Here is a 14,464-nt window from a genome sequence, read left to right as displayed (position 1 = left end):
TGCGTAAGCGCTGTACCACCCGGGACAGGGGCTACGTCCAACCCGCTTTGCTTGAACCCACCACGGCGCTTAGTATACGGTACCTGGCACATAGTAAGTGCTTAACAAATACCGCAGTTATTATTATCCTTATTATCCTTATTATTATTATTATTAGTGTTCCTCTCCCCATGAACTTTAGCTCTCAGAGTCACTCCGGGAACCCACCTTGCCTCGTAGCCCCTCTGTGCCCTGAGGGGGGGCTCGGCCTACTCCCCCGCTCCCTGGCTCGCCTGTCCTCTCCCCACTCCCCCACTATTCCCTGTACCTCCCCCCTTCAAAACTCTCTCCCTCCCCGCCCCCCAACAAGGCCGACCACTGCCCTCCTCCCGCTCGCTCAGCTACTTCTCATTTCCGCCTTCTCCCAGCCCTCTCCTCTCCTGACTCGGGACTTTCCGTCCCCACCGTCTGAGGGAAGCGTCTGCTGCGGCTCTCTACCCCGGCCTGGAAGTAGGGTGGGGTGGGGGTGTCTAGGGGGACTCCAGAATAGGGAAGGTCAGCAGTGCAGGCAACCCCCACCGGGGAGCCGGCGATCCCTCCCTGTAAATGTAATCATTAATAATCAGGGAGTTTGTTAAGCGCTTTCTGTGCGTCGAACACTGTTCTAAGCGCTGAGGTGAATTAGGTCGGACACGGCCCCTGTCCCACACGGGGCTCACAGTCTAAACGAGAGGGAGGACGGGTGATAATCCCTATTTCACGGATAAGGAAAGTGAAGCCCGGAAGAGTCAAGTGACCTGCCCAGGGTGACCTCCACCAAAGGGGTGGAACCGGGATGAGAACCCAGGCTCGCGCTCTTTCCGCTAGGCCGCCCTGCTCCTCGTCGACGCGGCCGTATCGTGGATCGCGTGTTCCCGTGGGCCGGCATGTCGTCGGGCCCCTTGGAATCGCCATCCTGGGACACCCCCGGGACGAGAAGCCCCCCGCTGAAGCTCACCCCCGTGGTTAGCTGGATGAGGAGGGGTGAGGCGGTGGGGAATCTTTCCCCAGAGGCCGCAAAACCTGCTTCTGGTCGTGGTTTTTCAGCTCCGGGAGCCGTCTTGGGTGGAGCTCAGGTCCTGCCTCTGGCCTGGACGGCCCTCCCTCCTCAGATCTGACAGATGGCGACTCTCCCACCAGCCTTCAAAGCCTTATTGAAGGCCCACCTCCTCCAAGAGGCCTTCCCTGACTAAGCCCTCTTTCCTCTTCTCCCACTCCCTTCTGTGTCATCCTGTCCCACTCCTTTTACTCATCAGACCGCCCCAGCCCCACAGCACTTATGTCCATATCCGTATTTATTTATTTATATTAATGTCTGTCTCCCCTCTAGACCAAAAGTTTGTTGCGGGTAGGGGATGTATCTGTAATTTTGTTGCGTTGTGCTTTCCCAAGCGTTTAGTGCAGTGCTCTGCACATGGTGAGTGCTCGGTAAATATGACTGATTGATGGACTGACTGAGCAGCAGCTCTCTTCCGATCTTCTTAAAGCTCTACCGACTGTGAGCTTTTTGTGGTCGGAGAACGGGTGTACCAAATCTGTCGTATCTTACTCTCCCAAGTGCTTAGTACAGTGCTCTGCACAGAGTAAACCCTCAGTAAATTGACTGATTGGTATCAATACTCCTGAAAGCGGTGTGGTGTCTTTTCGCCAGAGGACCCAGGTTTGAGTCTGAGTTCTGCCCCCAGCCTCTTCCGTGACCACCTTGAAATTACTTGCAGTGATGTCTAGTGGTTAGATCATGGGCCCGGGAGTCAGAAGGTCCTGGGTTCTAATCTGGCCTCCGTCACTCATGTGCTGTGTGACTTTGGGCAACTCACTCTTCTTCTCTGTGCCCCAGATCCCTCATCTGTAAAATGGAGATTAAGACTGCGAGCCCCAGGTGGGACATGGACTGTGTCCAACCTGATTACCTTGCATCTATCCCAGAGTTTAGAATAGTGCCTGGCACATAGTAAGCGCTTAAAAAATGCCATTAAAAAAAAAAAGGTCCGCGGTGGGTTTCGATTCCTCTGAATGTAATGAGATTAACTTCTCGATGTCTGCGCCATCCCTTTCCAAATTAAGTGGCTTCCCCAGGGGCAACCATCTGTCAGTCAGTCGTACTTCCTGAGCATTTACTGTGTGCAGAGCACTGTACTAAGTGCTAACCTTTCTTAGGCTAACCTGCTCGGGGCAATTCTTCTACTCAAATCTAGGCCCAGCTGTAGGCAGAGCTCGCTCCCAGGTCTAGCCATTGTCAGTCAGTCAGTCAATCAATCTTATTTATTGAGCGCTTACTGTGTGCAGAGCACTATATTAAGCGCTTGGGCAAGTACAACAATAAACGGACATATTCCCTGCCCACAACGAGCTTATAGTCTGGAGGAGTTTACGGTCTAGAGGGTCGATTGCTTCAAATCGGGCCAGAAGTAAAGGGGGGGGTCAATTCTAATCACTGTGGGATTTGTTAAAGGCAAGAAGTATGTGACAAACACTATAATTATGGTATTCGTTAAGCGCGTGCTATGTGCCAAGCACTGTTCTAAACACTGGGGGAGATACAAGGTAATCAGTTTGTCCCACGTGGAGCTCACAGTCTTAATCCCCATTTTACAGATGAGGTAACTGAGGCACAGAGAAGTTAAGTGACTTTGCCAAGGTCACACAGCAAAGTGGCAGAGCCAGGATTAGAACCCATGTCCTGTAGTAAGCGCTGGAGTAGATACAAGATCATCGGGCCTCCCTCACTTGTGGTCCCTGTCCCACAGGGGGGTGGCCGGGCGGTGGGGGCATAGTCTAAGTAGGAGGGAGAACAGGTATCGATTTTACAGCTCAGGAAACTGAAGCCCAGAGAAGTGACGTGACTTGTCCAAGGTCTCACAGCAGACAAGTGGCAGAGCTGGGATTAGAGCCCCAAGTGGGACACAGACTGAGTCCAACCCGATTAGCTTGTATCTGTCCTAGCGCTCAGAACAGCACCTGGCACGTAGCAAACGCTTAACGAGTCCTCTAGACTGTAGGCTTCTTGTGGGCGGGGAATATGTCTGTTTATGGTTGTGTTGTATTTTCCCAAACCCTTAGTCCAGCGTATATCACGACACGGCACTGTCTGGTCACTGATGGGGAAGTCAGGTTCTAGTTGAGGAGGGAGAGGCTTCAGAGGGGTCCAGGCAGTGGACCCCCATCCCAGGCTCCCCAATCCTGGAAACACACACACACACACACAAAGAGATACACGGAGACACACAGAGACACACAGAGACACACACCTCCGGACACTGTGCAGGTCCCGGCTCCCCGGCCTGCAGTTTTCACCAGTTCTGCACCCTCCCTCCCTCCCTCCCTCTTCTCCCCGCTCCAACCCACCCCCGGCCGTGCCACGTGGGCAGGGCCGAGGGCGACGTTAGCAGACTCTGCAGGACATCGATGCCCCAGATTCTTTTAATCCAGCTTCTCGTTTGCCCCAAATAAATTAAAGAGGAGACGGCGGGGGGTGGGGACCCCCTTGCCCAACGTCCCCGCCCCCCGGCCTCTCCCCCACGGCCACCCCAGGGGCGAGATATGGGGGGCTCGGAGAGGGGTCGGGCCGGGGGAGGGGAGACGGAGGGAGGAGAGGGGCGGCGGGGGGCGGCGGAGGGGGCTTGGGGGCGGCCTGACGCCCAGAGTCCGGATGGGGGGGAAGGGGGCGGGGGGTCGCCCCAGTTCGGGGGAGGGGCCAGGAGGCTGTTGCCCGGGCAACTAGTCGTCGTCGTCGTCGTCATCGTCGTCGTCGTCGTCCTCGGTGTTGATGTCGCCGTCGAGGACGTCCTCGATCCAGTCCTCCAGCTCGTCGGCCGACGGCAGGTCCTCCTCGTCGTCCATCTCCAGCCACACGCTGTCGGCCTGCGGGGCAACGAGGCCAAGGGGGCGACGGGCGAGGACGGCTGGCACCCCGACGCCCACGACCCCCGGACCCCCGTCCGCCCCCCGCCCCCTCCTCACAGACCCCGGCCCCTGCCCCGCCTCACATCGGTGACGTTGACGACTCCAATCTGCGGGTGGGACAGGTCGATGTCGAACGTCTTCTCCCAGTAGGGGACCAGCTGTCGGTGGGAGGCGGGCGGGCAGGGCCGGGGCCGGACGGGACGGGACGGGACAGGCCGCGTCGGAGGGCCGGCAGCGGCCGAAGACGGGGGGTGTGAGGGGAGGGAACGGGGACGGTGAGGGGCGAGGATGGGGGGCGTCTGGCCCGCCCCCACCTGACGTCGCCCAGAGAGGCCGGGCCTTCCCGAGGCTCGATGGATGAAAGGTCATCCCGTCCATCCCCCCGCCTCCGTACCAGACATCCCTTCCCTCGAGCAGGGGAGAGGAAGCGGGGGGCCCCTCCCCCACGCCCAACTCTCCCCTCAAGTCCTTGCGGTCTTCCCCCACTCCCCAACTGCTTCGAGGCCTCCTCCGCCGCCGCCCCGCAACATCCCCTAAGAAAGCGGGGGGGGGGGTCTCTCCCGCACCCCTTCGGCGGCTGGAGGGGGGCCCGCTCCTCACCAGGGGGAAGTCATCGGGGTCCACCCAGACGATGCTGAGGTCGGGGTTGTCCGTGTTGTCCCGGGCCACGGACTTCAGGATCTCCAGAAACTCGTAGCCGTCTGAGCCGCCGAGGGAGGGGGCCGGGGGTCAGGTCCGGTGGCGGGGAGGGGGGTGTTGGGGGATGGGGACCACGTGGGGGGGCGGGAGGGGTAGGGAAGGGAGGCCAGGTGAGGGAGGCCAGGTTATTTATTTATATTATTTATTTATATTGATGTCTGTCTCCCCGCCAGCCCCAGACTGTGAGCTCACTGTGGGCAGGGATTGTCTCTGTTTATTGCTGTATTGTACTTTCCCAAGCGCTTGGTACAGTGCTCTGCGCGCAGTGAGCACTCAATACATACCCGTGAGTGAATGAATGAATTGAATGAATAAATATGGTTGAATGAGGGAATGGGGGGTGGTCAGGGAGGGGGCTCAGGTGAGGGATGATAGGGGAGGGGGGGTGCCAGGTGAGGGTGCATTGGGACAAGGGGTCTGGGCAGGAAGCCCCGAGTAAAGGGATTCCCAGGAGAGGGGTGCGGAGCCAGCGAACCTGGTCTTCCCCGCCTCGGCCACCCCCGTGGGGGCCCCGCCGTGTCGGGAGCAGGATGTGAAAATTCCTCCGCTCCCAAATCCGACCCGGGGCGTGACCCCAACCCTTACCCAGACTCTACCTCAACCTGGACCCCAATCACGACTCTCATCCCAACCTCAACAAGGCCATCGCTCTCACCTCACTCCTGTTGACCTTAACTCTAACCTAACCCCAACCTTAACCCCAACCCCAACCCTACCTCAAAGCTACACCGTATCCTGACCTTAAGGCTGGCTCTCTCCCCCTAACCTCAGTCTGAACCCCTGGTCTGGAACCACTCACAAGCTCCGGGCGTGATTCAAACCCTGACCCTAGCCCGACCACCGCCTAATTCCTCCACCCTCCCGGCCACCTCGGTGCTCACGGAGCATCCAGTTTATTGGTCTGCTACCGCTTCCCTCCGGTCATTACCGTTTCTAGCTGCTCTCTCCCACTCATCTCGCTGGCAGTAAGTTTCCTGTCTCCCCAGTTAGACTATGTGTTCCCCAAGGGCAGGGATCCGGGATCCCTCTAGACCGTAAACTCGTTGTGGGCAGAGAAAATGTCTGTTATACTGTACTTTTCCAAGCACGTAATATAGTGGTCTGCACACAGTAAGCACTCAATAAATACGACTGATTGATTGAGAAGGCTCAGTCGGTATTGTTGGTGCAAGAATCCCAATCTTCATCTCTAGGTTTTACGTCTCACCTTTCCCCTCCAGAGATAATGAAACTAATCGTGGCATTTGTTAAGCGTTCACTATGTGCCACGCACTGAGCTAGACCTAAGATAATCAGGTCCCACCTGGGGTTCATAGGTTGTGAATCCCCATAGCGCAGACGAGGAGAGCGAGGCACAGAGATGTTAAGTGACGTGCCCACGGTCACGCAGCAAGCACTTGGCAGAGGTGGGATTAAAACCCAGCTCCTCTGACTCCCAGTCTGTGCTCTTTCCACTAGACCACACTTCTCCTCAGAACTCTCACCACCTCAGCTACTCTCCCCCTCCACCACTTAATCCCTGCCTTCTGCCCCCCTCCAAGAGGCTCCCCATGCCCGCCCTCACCTGGATCCGCCTCTTCTGCAAAGGCCACGATGTGAATTCCGTCCATGTCGTCCTCCTGTTGGGTCGGGAGGCAGGAGGAGCAGTGAGCCACCCCGCCACCCCAATCTCCTCTCTTTCTCCCCTCCAGAGGACATCAGGCAGGGGGCCCAACAGAGAGAGGGCAGTGGACCCCCCAAAAAACCCAAGCAGCCCCATCAGGGCCAGCATCCCCCAGGGATGGGATCCGGGCCTCCGAGATCCGGGCCTGGGACAAGGACACTTTGGAGTCTCCTCTACTAGACTGGAAGCTCCTTGAGGGCAGGGAGTGACCAGGTCTGCCCATTCTATCGTCCTTCCTGAGCTCTTAGCAGCATGGCTTAGGGGAAACAGCCCGGGACTGGGAGACAGAAGGTCACGGGTTCTAATCCCGGCTCCGCCAACTTGTCTGCTGTGTGACTTTAGGCAAGTCCCTTCACGTCTTCTCTGGGCCTCAGTTACCTCATCTGTAAAATGGGGATTGAAACCTTGAGCCCCACATGAGACAGGGACTATGTATCCACCCCAGCGCTTAGTACAGTGCCTGGTTCATAGTTAGCACTTAACAAATACCGTCGTCATCATCACGGTGCTCTGCACACAGTTGGTACTCAATCAGTTCCGCAGATGGATTCATAGAGTTGGGGAGGGAAAGGAGTAGGATTCCAGGGAAACAGCATGGGCTACTGGAAAACGCCTGGGCCTGGGAGTCAGAGGATCTGGGTTCTAATCCCAGCTCCGCCACTCGTCTGCGGTGTGACCTTCGGCAAGTCACTACACTTCTCTCTGCCTGAGTTACCTCATCTGCAAAAATGGGGATTAAGACTGTGAGCTCTATGTGGGACATGGACAGTGTCCAACCCGATTATCTTGTATCTACCCAGTGCCTAGCACATAGTAAGCGTTAAGAAGTATTATTTTTAAAAGAAGGGGGAAAGGGTCTCTCCTACCCTTCCCACCCGTCGCTGGAACTCACCCAGGTCTCATACATTGTCTCCGGCTTTAGTTTCCTCAGGGTTGATCTGGGAAGACCAAGGGGCAGGGGTGGGTGGGGAGGGTCCGTCCCCCCCTCCCGGTCCCCCGAGTGTGTTGCCTCCCCCGGCCCCCCGGCTCAAGTCTCATCAATGACCCGGAGGGATGAACGCCCGCCCCATTCGTCGTGGTGGTGGGGGGCATCTGGGGAGTCTCCTGGGGGGAGAGGGTCCGTGTCTGTGCAGGGAGTGGTGACCCTCCCGCCCCTTCCCCAAGCCCTACCTCTTATGCTCCTCCACGAAGCTGACAATCTCCTCCTCGCTGTTGGGCTTGTCGGGAATGGTGACGGGCTCGTCCATGAAGGCCTCGTAGAAGTCTATCTCGTTCAGCTTCAGGGTCAGCTTCTTGGCCACCTGCCCAGGGGCGGGAGGCGGGGGTGCGGCCAAATCAACCCGAGGCCGGAGGCGGGGGGGAGAAGGGGGTGGAGGTGGTGCGAAGGAGCAGGAGGGGGAAGAGGAGAGAGGCCAGGGAGGGATGAGGGACGGGTCCCCTTGCGGAGGGGAGGCTGTCCGGGGCCGGGTGGGTGGGTGGGGGAGGCATGGAGGTACCTTGCTGTCGAAGGTGGCGAAGAAGGGGATGAATGGATGGAACTCTTCCGCTGCCTCTTCAAATGCCTTGTAGTCTGAGGGGATATGGAGAGGGTGGTCGGTTTCTGGGGGAGGGGGTCCAGGGCCCGGGGAGGGACAGCATCCCCTACCTCCTCGCTCACTCTCCAGGATCCCCTCCCTCATCGGGGGTCTTGAGGGGACGTCACAGAGAAGTTATGTGGATTCACGGGGCCGGGCATAAGAAGCCAAGGAGATTATGAGGGGCTCATGGAGAAGTTATGGCGGTGATGGGGAGTTACGAAGGCAGGCTACGGGGGGGCTCTGGAGAGGTTATGGGGTCACAGGGGCTGTGAGAAGGTCATGGGAAGCTATGAGGGGGGTCTCAGGAGGCTCTGGAGAGGTTACGGGGCTATAAGGGGTCACGGGGACTATGAGGAACCCACAGGGGGCAATGAGGGGGTCACGGAGAGGTAGTGGAGGTTCGTAGGGAGTGACGATGGAGGGCCTGGGGGGCTCACGTACGTTCAGAGTCCTCGTTCTTGAAGTAGCCGATGAGTTTGATCTCGTCCTCGATGTTCTCAAAGGCCTGGAGCTCCCGCTCCCCCTCGATCAGCTCCACTGGGTCCTCCAGCACCTGGGCGTCGGTGGGCCCAGCACGGCGGGGGGTGGGGGATGGGGCAGGGCCAGGTGGGCGAACGCAGCGAGCGGCAGGAACAGGAAGAGGGGGAACAGATGGACGCGTAGTAGGGAGGGGCAACTCGGGCCCAACCCACTAACACCCTCATGTGCTTTCGTGTGTGGATGTGTTTATGGTGGGGTGTGTGTGAGAATAGAAGAGAGGGAAGGGTCTGAGATGGGGTGGACCTCAGGGAAGTGGGTTGCTGATGATGGTATTTGCTAAGCACTCACTATGTGCCAAGCACTGTTCTAAACGCTGGGATAGATACAAGGTATTCAGGTTGTCCCACGTGGGGCACACAGTTTTAATCCCCATTTTACCGATGAGGAAACCGAGGCACAGAGAGGTTACGTGACTTGCCCAGAGTCACACAGCGGACAAGTGGCGGTGCCTGGATTAGAACCCGTGACCTCTGACTCCCAAGCCCGGGCTCTTCCCACTGAGCCACGATGTTTCTACACTGATTCCCGGGAAAGGAGGGGGTCCGGGGAAGAATTCACCGAGAAAAAGAAGTCCAGGGAAGAGAATGACAAAGAGAGGGGAATCCCGACCCGGGAGAGGGTAGATCCGGGGGGGATTCCCGAGGGGGAAGGGGGTCCCCGGGAGAGGAGGGGGGTGGCGGGGGAGATCCAGGCCCAGGAGAGGACGCCTTTTGGGGAATGGGATGGGGTTGGGGGCGGAGCCTCACATCCAGCACGAACTCCACCAGCGTATCCGCGGAGAATTCGCCGTCGTACTCGATGACTTCGTCCCCCTTGAACACGTAGATGCTGTCCTCCTCCGTCAGGCCTGGGGGACGGTGGGGGGGGCGGGGTGAGACCTCCCTCTCCCACCCCCTGACTCTCCCCCCGCCCCCCGGCCCCGGGAACCGCGGCCCAGACAGACCCGCCTCCGCAGCGCCCCCTGGCGGCCCCGCCCCGCCTCTGCATCACTCCTGGCGGCCCCGCCCTGCTTCCGCAGCGCCCCCTGGCGGCCCCGCCCTGCCTCTGCAGCGCCCCCCACCCACCGGCGGCCCAGCCCCGTTTTCACAGCGCCCCCTGGCGGTCCCGCCCCGCCGCCGCAGCGCCCCCTGGCGGTCCCTCCCCGCAAGGCCGCCCGCTCCGCCTCTAAATTAGGATAGAGGCGGGTCCGGGCTCCCCCCTTGCCCTCCACCCCCATCCCCACCGGGCCCTCACCCAGTTTCTTGGCCACGGCCGCGTCCTTCTCAGAATCCACCAGGCCAAAACCCACACCTTTGTCTTCTAGGACTTGAGCTGCCAACTATCGGGGGGAGACAGGGGGTCAGGAGGCTCCCCTTTCGGGCTCCTCCTCCTCCTCCCTCGCCCCCCGCCCCGGGGATCCCCCAGCTCTACTGGGGCAGACTGCGGGGTGCAGGGAGAGGACGGTGGCACGGCCCCGTTGGGTGGAGCAGGCAGTGTGTCTTAATGGAAAGAGACGGGCTTGAGAGGTAGTGCACATGGGTTCTAATCCCGGATCTCCTCCACTTGTCTGCCGTGTGACCTTGGGCAGGCCGCTTCACTTCTCTGTGCCTCAGTTACCTCCTCCGTAAAATGGGGATGAAGACTGTGAGCCCCACGTGGGACAACCTGATTCCCTTGTATGTATCCCAGCACTTAGAAAGTGCTCGGGGCATAGTAAGCGCTTAACAAATACCCGAAAAGCCCGTTGTTGGGTAGGGATTGCCTCTATCAGTTGCCGAATTGTACTTTCCAAGAGCTTAGTACAGTGCTCTGCACGAATGAATGAATGAATGAATGAATGAATGAATGAATGAATGAATGATTATTAGCAGGGAGGGGCGCCGCGAAACGAGGCGCGTTTCACCCTTCCTCATTCATTCATATTTATTAAGCCCTTACTCTGTGCCAAGCACTGTACTGAGCGCTTGCCCCCCAGAGCTAATAATTGGAGCGCACTTAGTACAGGGCTCTGATGATGATGGCATTTGTTAAGCGCTTACTATGTGCCAAGCAATGTTCTAAGCGCTGAGCAATGTTCTAAGCGCACTGTGACACTCAATAAATACGATTGAAGGAATGAATGGATCGGGGAGAAGGAAAATCCAGACGGCTTGAAAAAAAAAAAAAAACACAGGCTGCGGAGCTCGGAGAAATCAGGCCGCGGAGTGATTCCGAGGGCGAATCAAGTTTCCTAGCGCTTCTGGGCGGGTGGGGAGGGAGGAGGGGGATACAGGTTCAGGCTTTTCTTGAATATTAAAGATGGGAGGGTGTCCCCTTCGGGTCTCCGCTGTCCCTGCCCTCCCCCCCCCCCCCCCCCGCCCCTTCCTCCTGCACACCTTTTCCCCATTTTCCACCCCTCGTTTTTCCTGGGTGTTTCTCGCTCCTTCCTGGAATCCCAGCGCCACTGAGACAGGGAAGCAGCGCGGCCCTAGTGGAAAGCAAACCGGATTGGGACTCAGGAGACCTGGGTTCTCTTCCCGGTTGTACCCCTTGCCTGCTGCGTGACCCTGGGCCTGTCATTTAATCTGTGCTCCATTTACCTCATCTGTAAAAGGGGAATTAATTATCTGTTCTCCCTCAGACTGTGAGTCCCGTGTAGGACAGGGACAGTGTCTGATCGAATTATCCTGGATCTGTCCCGGTACTTGGCACAGAGTAAGTGCTTAAAATTATAATCATTGTTATTATTGTTTTATAAGGATCCGACGACAGGGACCAAGGACAGAGAAGGAGAGAGGGAAAGAGAGGCAAAAGGAGACAGACAGAGGCAGACAGGACCCGAGGCCTGGATAATAATGATATTTGTTGAGTGCTTACTATGTTCAAGACACTATACCAAGCGCTGAATAATTCGGGTAACTTGTTAAGCACTTGCTATGTGTCGAGTACCGTTCTAAGTGCTGGGATAGATACAAGGTAATCAGGTTGTCGCATGGGGGGTTCATGGTTTTCATCCCCATTTTACACAGGAGGTTACGGAGGCATAGAGAAGTGAATCGGCTTGCCCAAAGTCACACAGCAGACAAGTGGTGGAGGTGGGATTAGAATACAGGTCCTCTGATCCCAGGCCCGTGCTCTTTCCCTTAAGCCACGCTGCCTGCTGCTGAAGGAAATGGCAGTGATGTGAATGAAGGACAGAGACAGAGTCAGGGAGACCCAGAGACACCCAAAGAGACCCAGAAGGAGAGGCAGAGGCAAAGAGAGACACCCATAGTGGGAGAGAGGCAGAGACAGCCAGAGAGATATAACCCACCTGCTGGTCTGGAATGGGAAGGGGAGGGGGGTGACCCAGATGCCTTCCCTCCCCCCTACCCTTCTCCAGACATCCCGTCCCCCGCCCCCGACCCCCCCAGACTCTGAGTTGGGCAGAAGGGGGCCGAGCCCTTGCCCCTCACGGCTTTCCTGCTGTGCTGGAGAAGCCACCGACCCAGCAAGGGGGGTGATGGGTTAAAAATACCCATTGGGATCCGCCCTCCCCACCAGCCCCCACCGGGGCTGGGGGGGGAGGGGAGAGATGGGGAGGGAAAGGGAAACCTGGGGTTTGGGGGAGAAGGGCCGGATGCCAGGGTCCCGGAGGGCGGGGAGGGGGAGGTCGGAGTACCGTGGAGGGCAAAGGGGCGATCAACCAATCGGTGGTATTTATTGAGCTCTTACTATGTGCAAGGCACTGTACTAAGAGCTCGGGAGAGGACGATAGAGGGTTCAGGCACCTGAGCAGGGGCCCAGGATAATAATAATGGTATCTGTTAAGCGCTTACTATGTGCCAGGCACTGTACTAAGCGCTGGGGTGGATGCCAGCAAATCGGGTTGGACACAGTCCAACGTGGGGCTCACCAGTGTCAACCCCCATTTTCCAGATGAGGGAACTGAGGGCCAGAGAAGTGAAGTGACTCTCCCGAGGTCACACAGCAGACGAGTGGCAGAGTTGGGATTAGAACCCACGGCCTCCTGACTCCCAGGCCGCTCCTCTATCCGCTACGCCCTGCTGCTCCTCAGGGTACCCGGGGAGTGGGGGAGGGACGGTGCCGGGGGTGCATAGGGGTGGGAGCTCTCCTCGCCATTTCAGCCCTCTCCCCTCCCACGAAGAGGCGCCGGACACAGGGGCCTCCATCACTTTCCCCGCCCTCGTCCCAGACCACCGAGGGATCAATGCCCCTGACTCCGCTCCACGCGGCTTTGGCCTTCCCAGCGTGCGTGGAGTAACCCGCTAGAGGCCTGAAGTGGGCCTGGGTGGGGGAAACAGAGGAGGGAGGAAGGATCGGGCTTGGCCAGGGGTGTGGGGGAGGAGGGGTTTGGGGGAGGGGGACCCCCCATCTCCCCCTTCACCTCCAGGATCAGCTCCTCCATCTCGAACTGACGCTGCGAGGCCTTGTCGTCGCCGACGGGCTCGTGGAGCAGCAGGGCGAGGACCTCGTACTTCTTGAGGACGGCCTTGTAGTTCTTGGAGTTGATGCTGAGCACGCGGTCCACACCGTCGTACTGCGGGAAGTCCAGCCCTTCCTCGGCCCGCACCCCGCCGGACCAGGTGGCCGGCGGCGGCGGCACCGAGAGCAGCAGCAGCAGCGGCAGCAGCGGCCTCCAGGCCCGAGGTCGGGGCAAGGTCACCGCCCGCCAGCTCGCCATGGCCCCACCGCGGCCCGGGCGGGGGCGCCCCGGCTTGTGGGAAGAGGGGGGGGACACCGAGGAGGGAGAGAGGGGGGGACCCGGCCGGCGGAGAAGGCCCGGACCCGAGACCCGCTCCGGGGGCAATAAAGAGGGAGCAGGACCGGCCACTCCTCCCCCCCCGCCCCCCGCCCCCCGCCCCGGCCCCGGCTAAATATGTCTCGGCCTGCGGCCCGGCCGGCCCCCCGCCCCCCTCACCTCCCCACCCCCTGCCCGTGCCTCTCTGATGCTTCTCTCCCTCATCGCCATATTAAGAAAGGAAAAGGACCCCCGGCCCCGGTGGGGCCTAAAAATAAGATCAGATGAGTCGGAGGTAAATGAAGCAGGGGGAAGGGTAACGGGAGACCCGAGGTGGGGGCGCCCGAGAGGAGGCCAAAACCCCCGAGGGGCCGGTGACCCTCCCCGCCCCTCTCCCCCGCCCCTGGTCCTGCGGGGTGGGGGGCAGCTGCGAGCCCCGAGAGCCCCAGGAAGGCCCAGTCGCTGCCTGGGAGCCTTTTGGGAAGACGCCGGCAGACGCCCGGCCTGCCTCGGTTTCTCCTCCCTGTGCCGCCCCTCGCCGTCCTCGGCCCTGGTGCTGCGGACCCGCCCCCCAACACCCCCACCCCCACTCATCACCCCTCGCCGGCCAATCGGAGGGGAGGGTTCTCCCTGAGCGGCAGGAGAGGCCTCACCCAATAGCGGGGGACAGAGGGCGGGAACTGGGACCCCCCACCTTAGTTAGTAGGTCGGGTGGGGGGCGGCTGCTAGTCTGCCCGAGGGTCTCCTAGGACTGGCCATCCCCGAACCCTGGTCTCTTGGTCGGGGGCGAGGTCACCCAGGGGTGAAGCTGCAGCCGGAGGGAGTAAGGCTAGGCCCAGGCGGATGAGGGAAGGGGACCCAAAGGCAGGGGGAGAGACGACATCGCAGCCTCCCTATCCTGGCCTTAATAATTGTGGTTTTTGTTCAGCGCTTACTATGTGCCGGACACTGTACTAAGCGCTGGGGTGGATCCAAGCAAATGGGGTTGGATTCAGTCCCTGGTCCCACGTGGGGCTCACAGTCTCCATCCCCATTCGACAGATGAGGGAATTGAGGCCCAGAGAACTGGAGTGACTTGCCCAAGATCACACGGCAGACAAGTGGTGGAGCCGGTAATAGAACTCATGACCTTCTGGCTCCCAGGCCTGGGCTCTAATAATAATAATAAAAATAACGGTATTTGTTAAGCTCTAATTATGGGCTAAGCACTGTTCTAAGCGCTGGGGTAGATACAAGGTAATCGGGCTGTCCCACGTGGAGCTCACAGTCTTACTCCCCATTTTACAGATGAGGTAACTGAGGCTCAGAGAGGTTAAGCGGCTTGCCCAAGGTCACACAGCAGACAAGTGGCAGAGCCGGAATTAG

At 59.1% G+C, this 14,464-nt stretch overlaps 1 protein-coding gene across 1 annotated transcript; it reads right to left on the bottom strand.

Annotated features, from left to right (window-relative positions):
* Positions 1-3,647: 3,647 nt before the first annotated feature.
* CASQ1 (calsequestrin 1) lies at positions 3,648-13,196 on the bottom strand. Its single transcript, XM_029056006.2, has 11 exons — positions 12,746-13,196; positions 9,634-9,718; positions 9,147-9,247; positions 8,302-8,413; positions 7,780-7,853; positions 7,454-7,584; positions 7,176-7,221; positions 6,185-6,239; positions 4,522-4,622; positions 4,005-4,079; positions 3,648-3,879 (listed from the first exon to the last, which is right to left on the bottom strand). The coding sequence occupies exons 1-11, from the start codon at positions 13,040-13,042 to the stop codon at positions 3,736-3,738; spliced, it is 1,221 nt and encodes a 406-aa protein (XP_028911839.1). The 5' UTR covers positions 13,043-13,196; the 3' UTR covers positions 3,648-3,735.
* Between the last annotated feature and the right edge of the window lie 1,268 nt (positions 13,197-14,464).

This window comes from Ornithorhynchus anatinus, chromosome X5, assembly GCF_004115215.2.
Source record: "Ornithorhynchus anatinus isolate Pmale09 chromosome X5, mOrnAna1.pri.v4, whole genome shotgun sequence".
NCBI lineage: Eukaryota > Metazoa > Chordata > Mammalia > Monotremata > Ornithorhynchidae > Ornithorhynchus > Ornithorhynchus anatinus.
The sequence above is the reverse complement of the archived record's forward strand: the minus strand, read 5'-3'. Positions and strand labels throughout refer to the sequence as shown.

What these genes read in the sequence shown, in the direction of transcription:
- CASQ1 (XM_029056006.2), bottom strand. Translation starts at nt 13,042, where the DNA reads ATGGCGAGCTGGCGGGCGGTGACCTTGCCCCGACCTCGGGCCTGGAGG. An exon ending in CAAGAACGAGGACTCTGAAC is followed by an intron (nt 7,854 to 8,301) that starts GTACGTGAGCCC and finishes ATATCCCCTCAG; the next exon opens with ACTACAAGGCATTTGAAGAG. An exon ending in AGACAATGTATGAGACCTGG is followed by an intron (nt 6,240 to 7,175) that starts GTGAGTTCCAGC and finishes CCGACCCAACAG; the next exon opens with GAGGACGACATGGACGGAAT.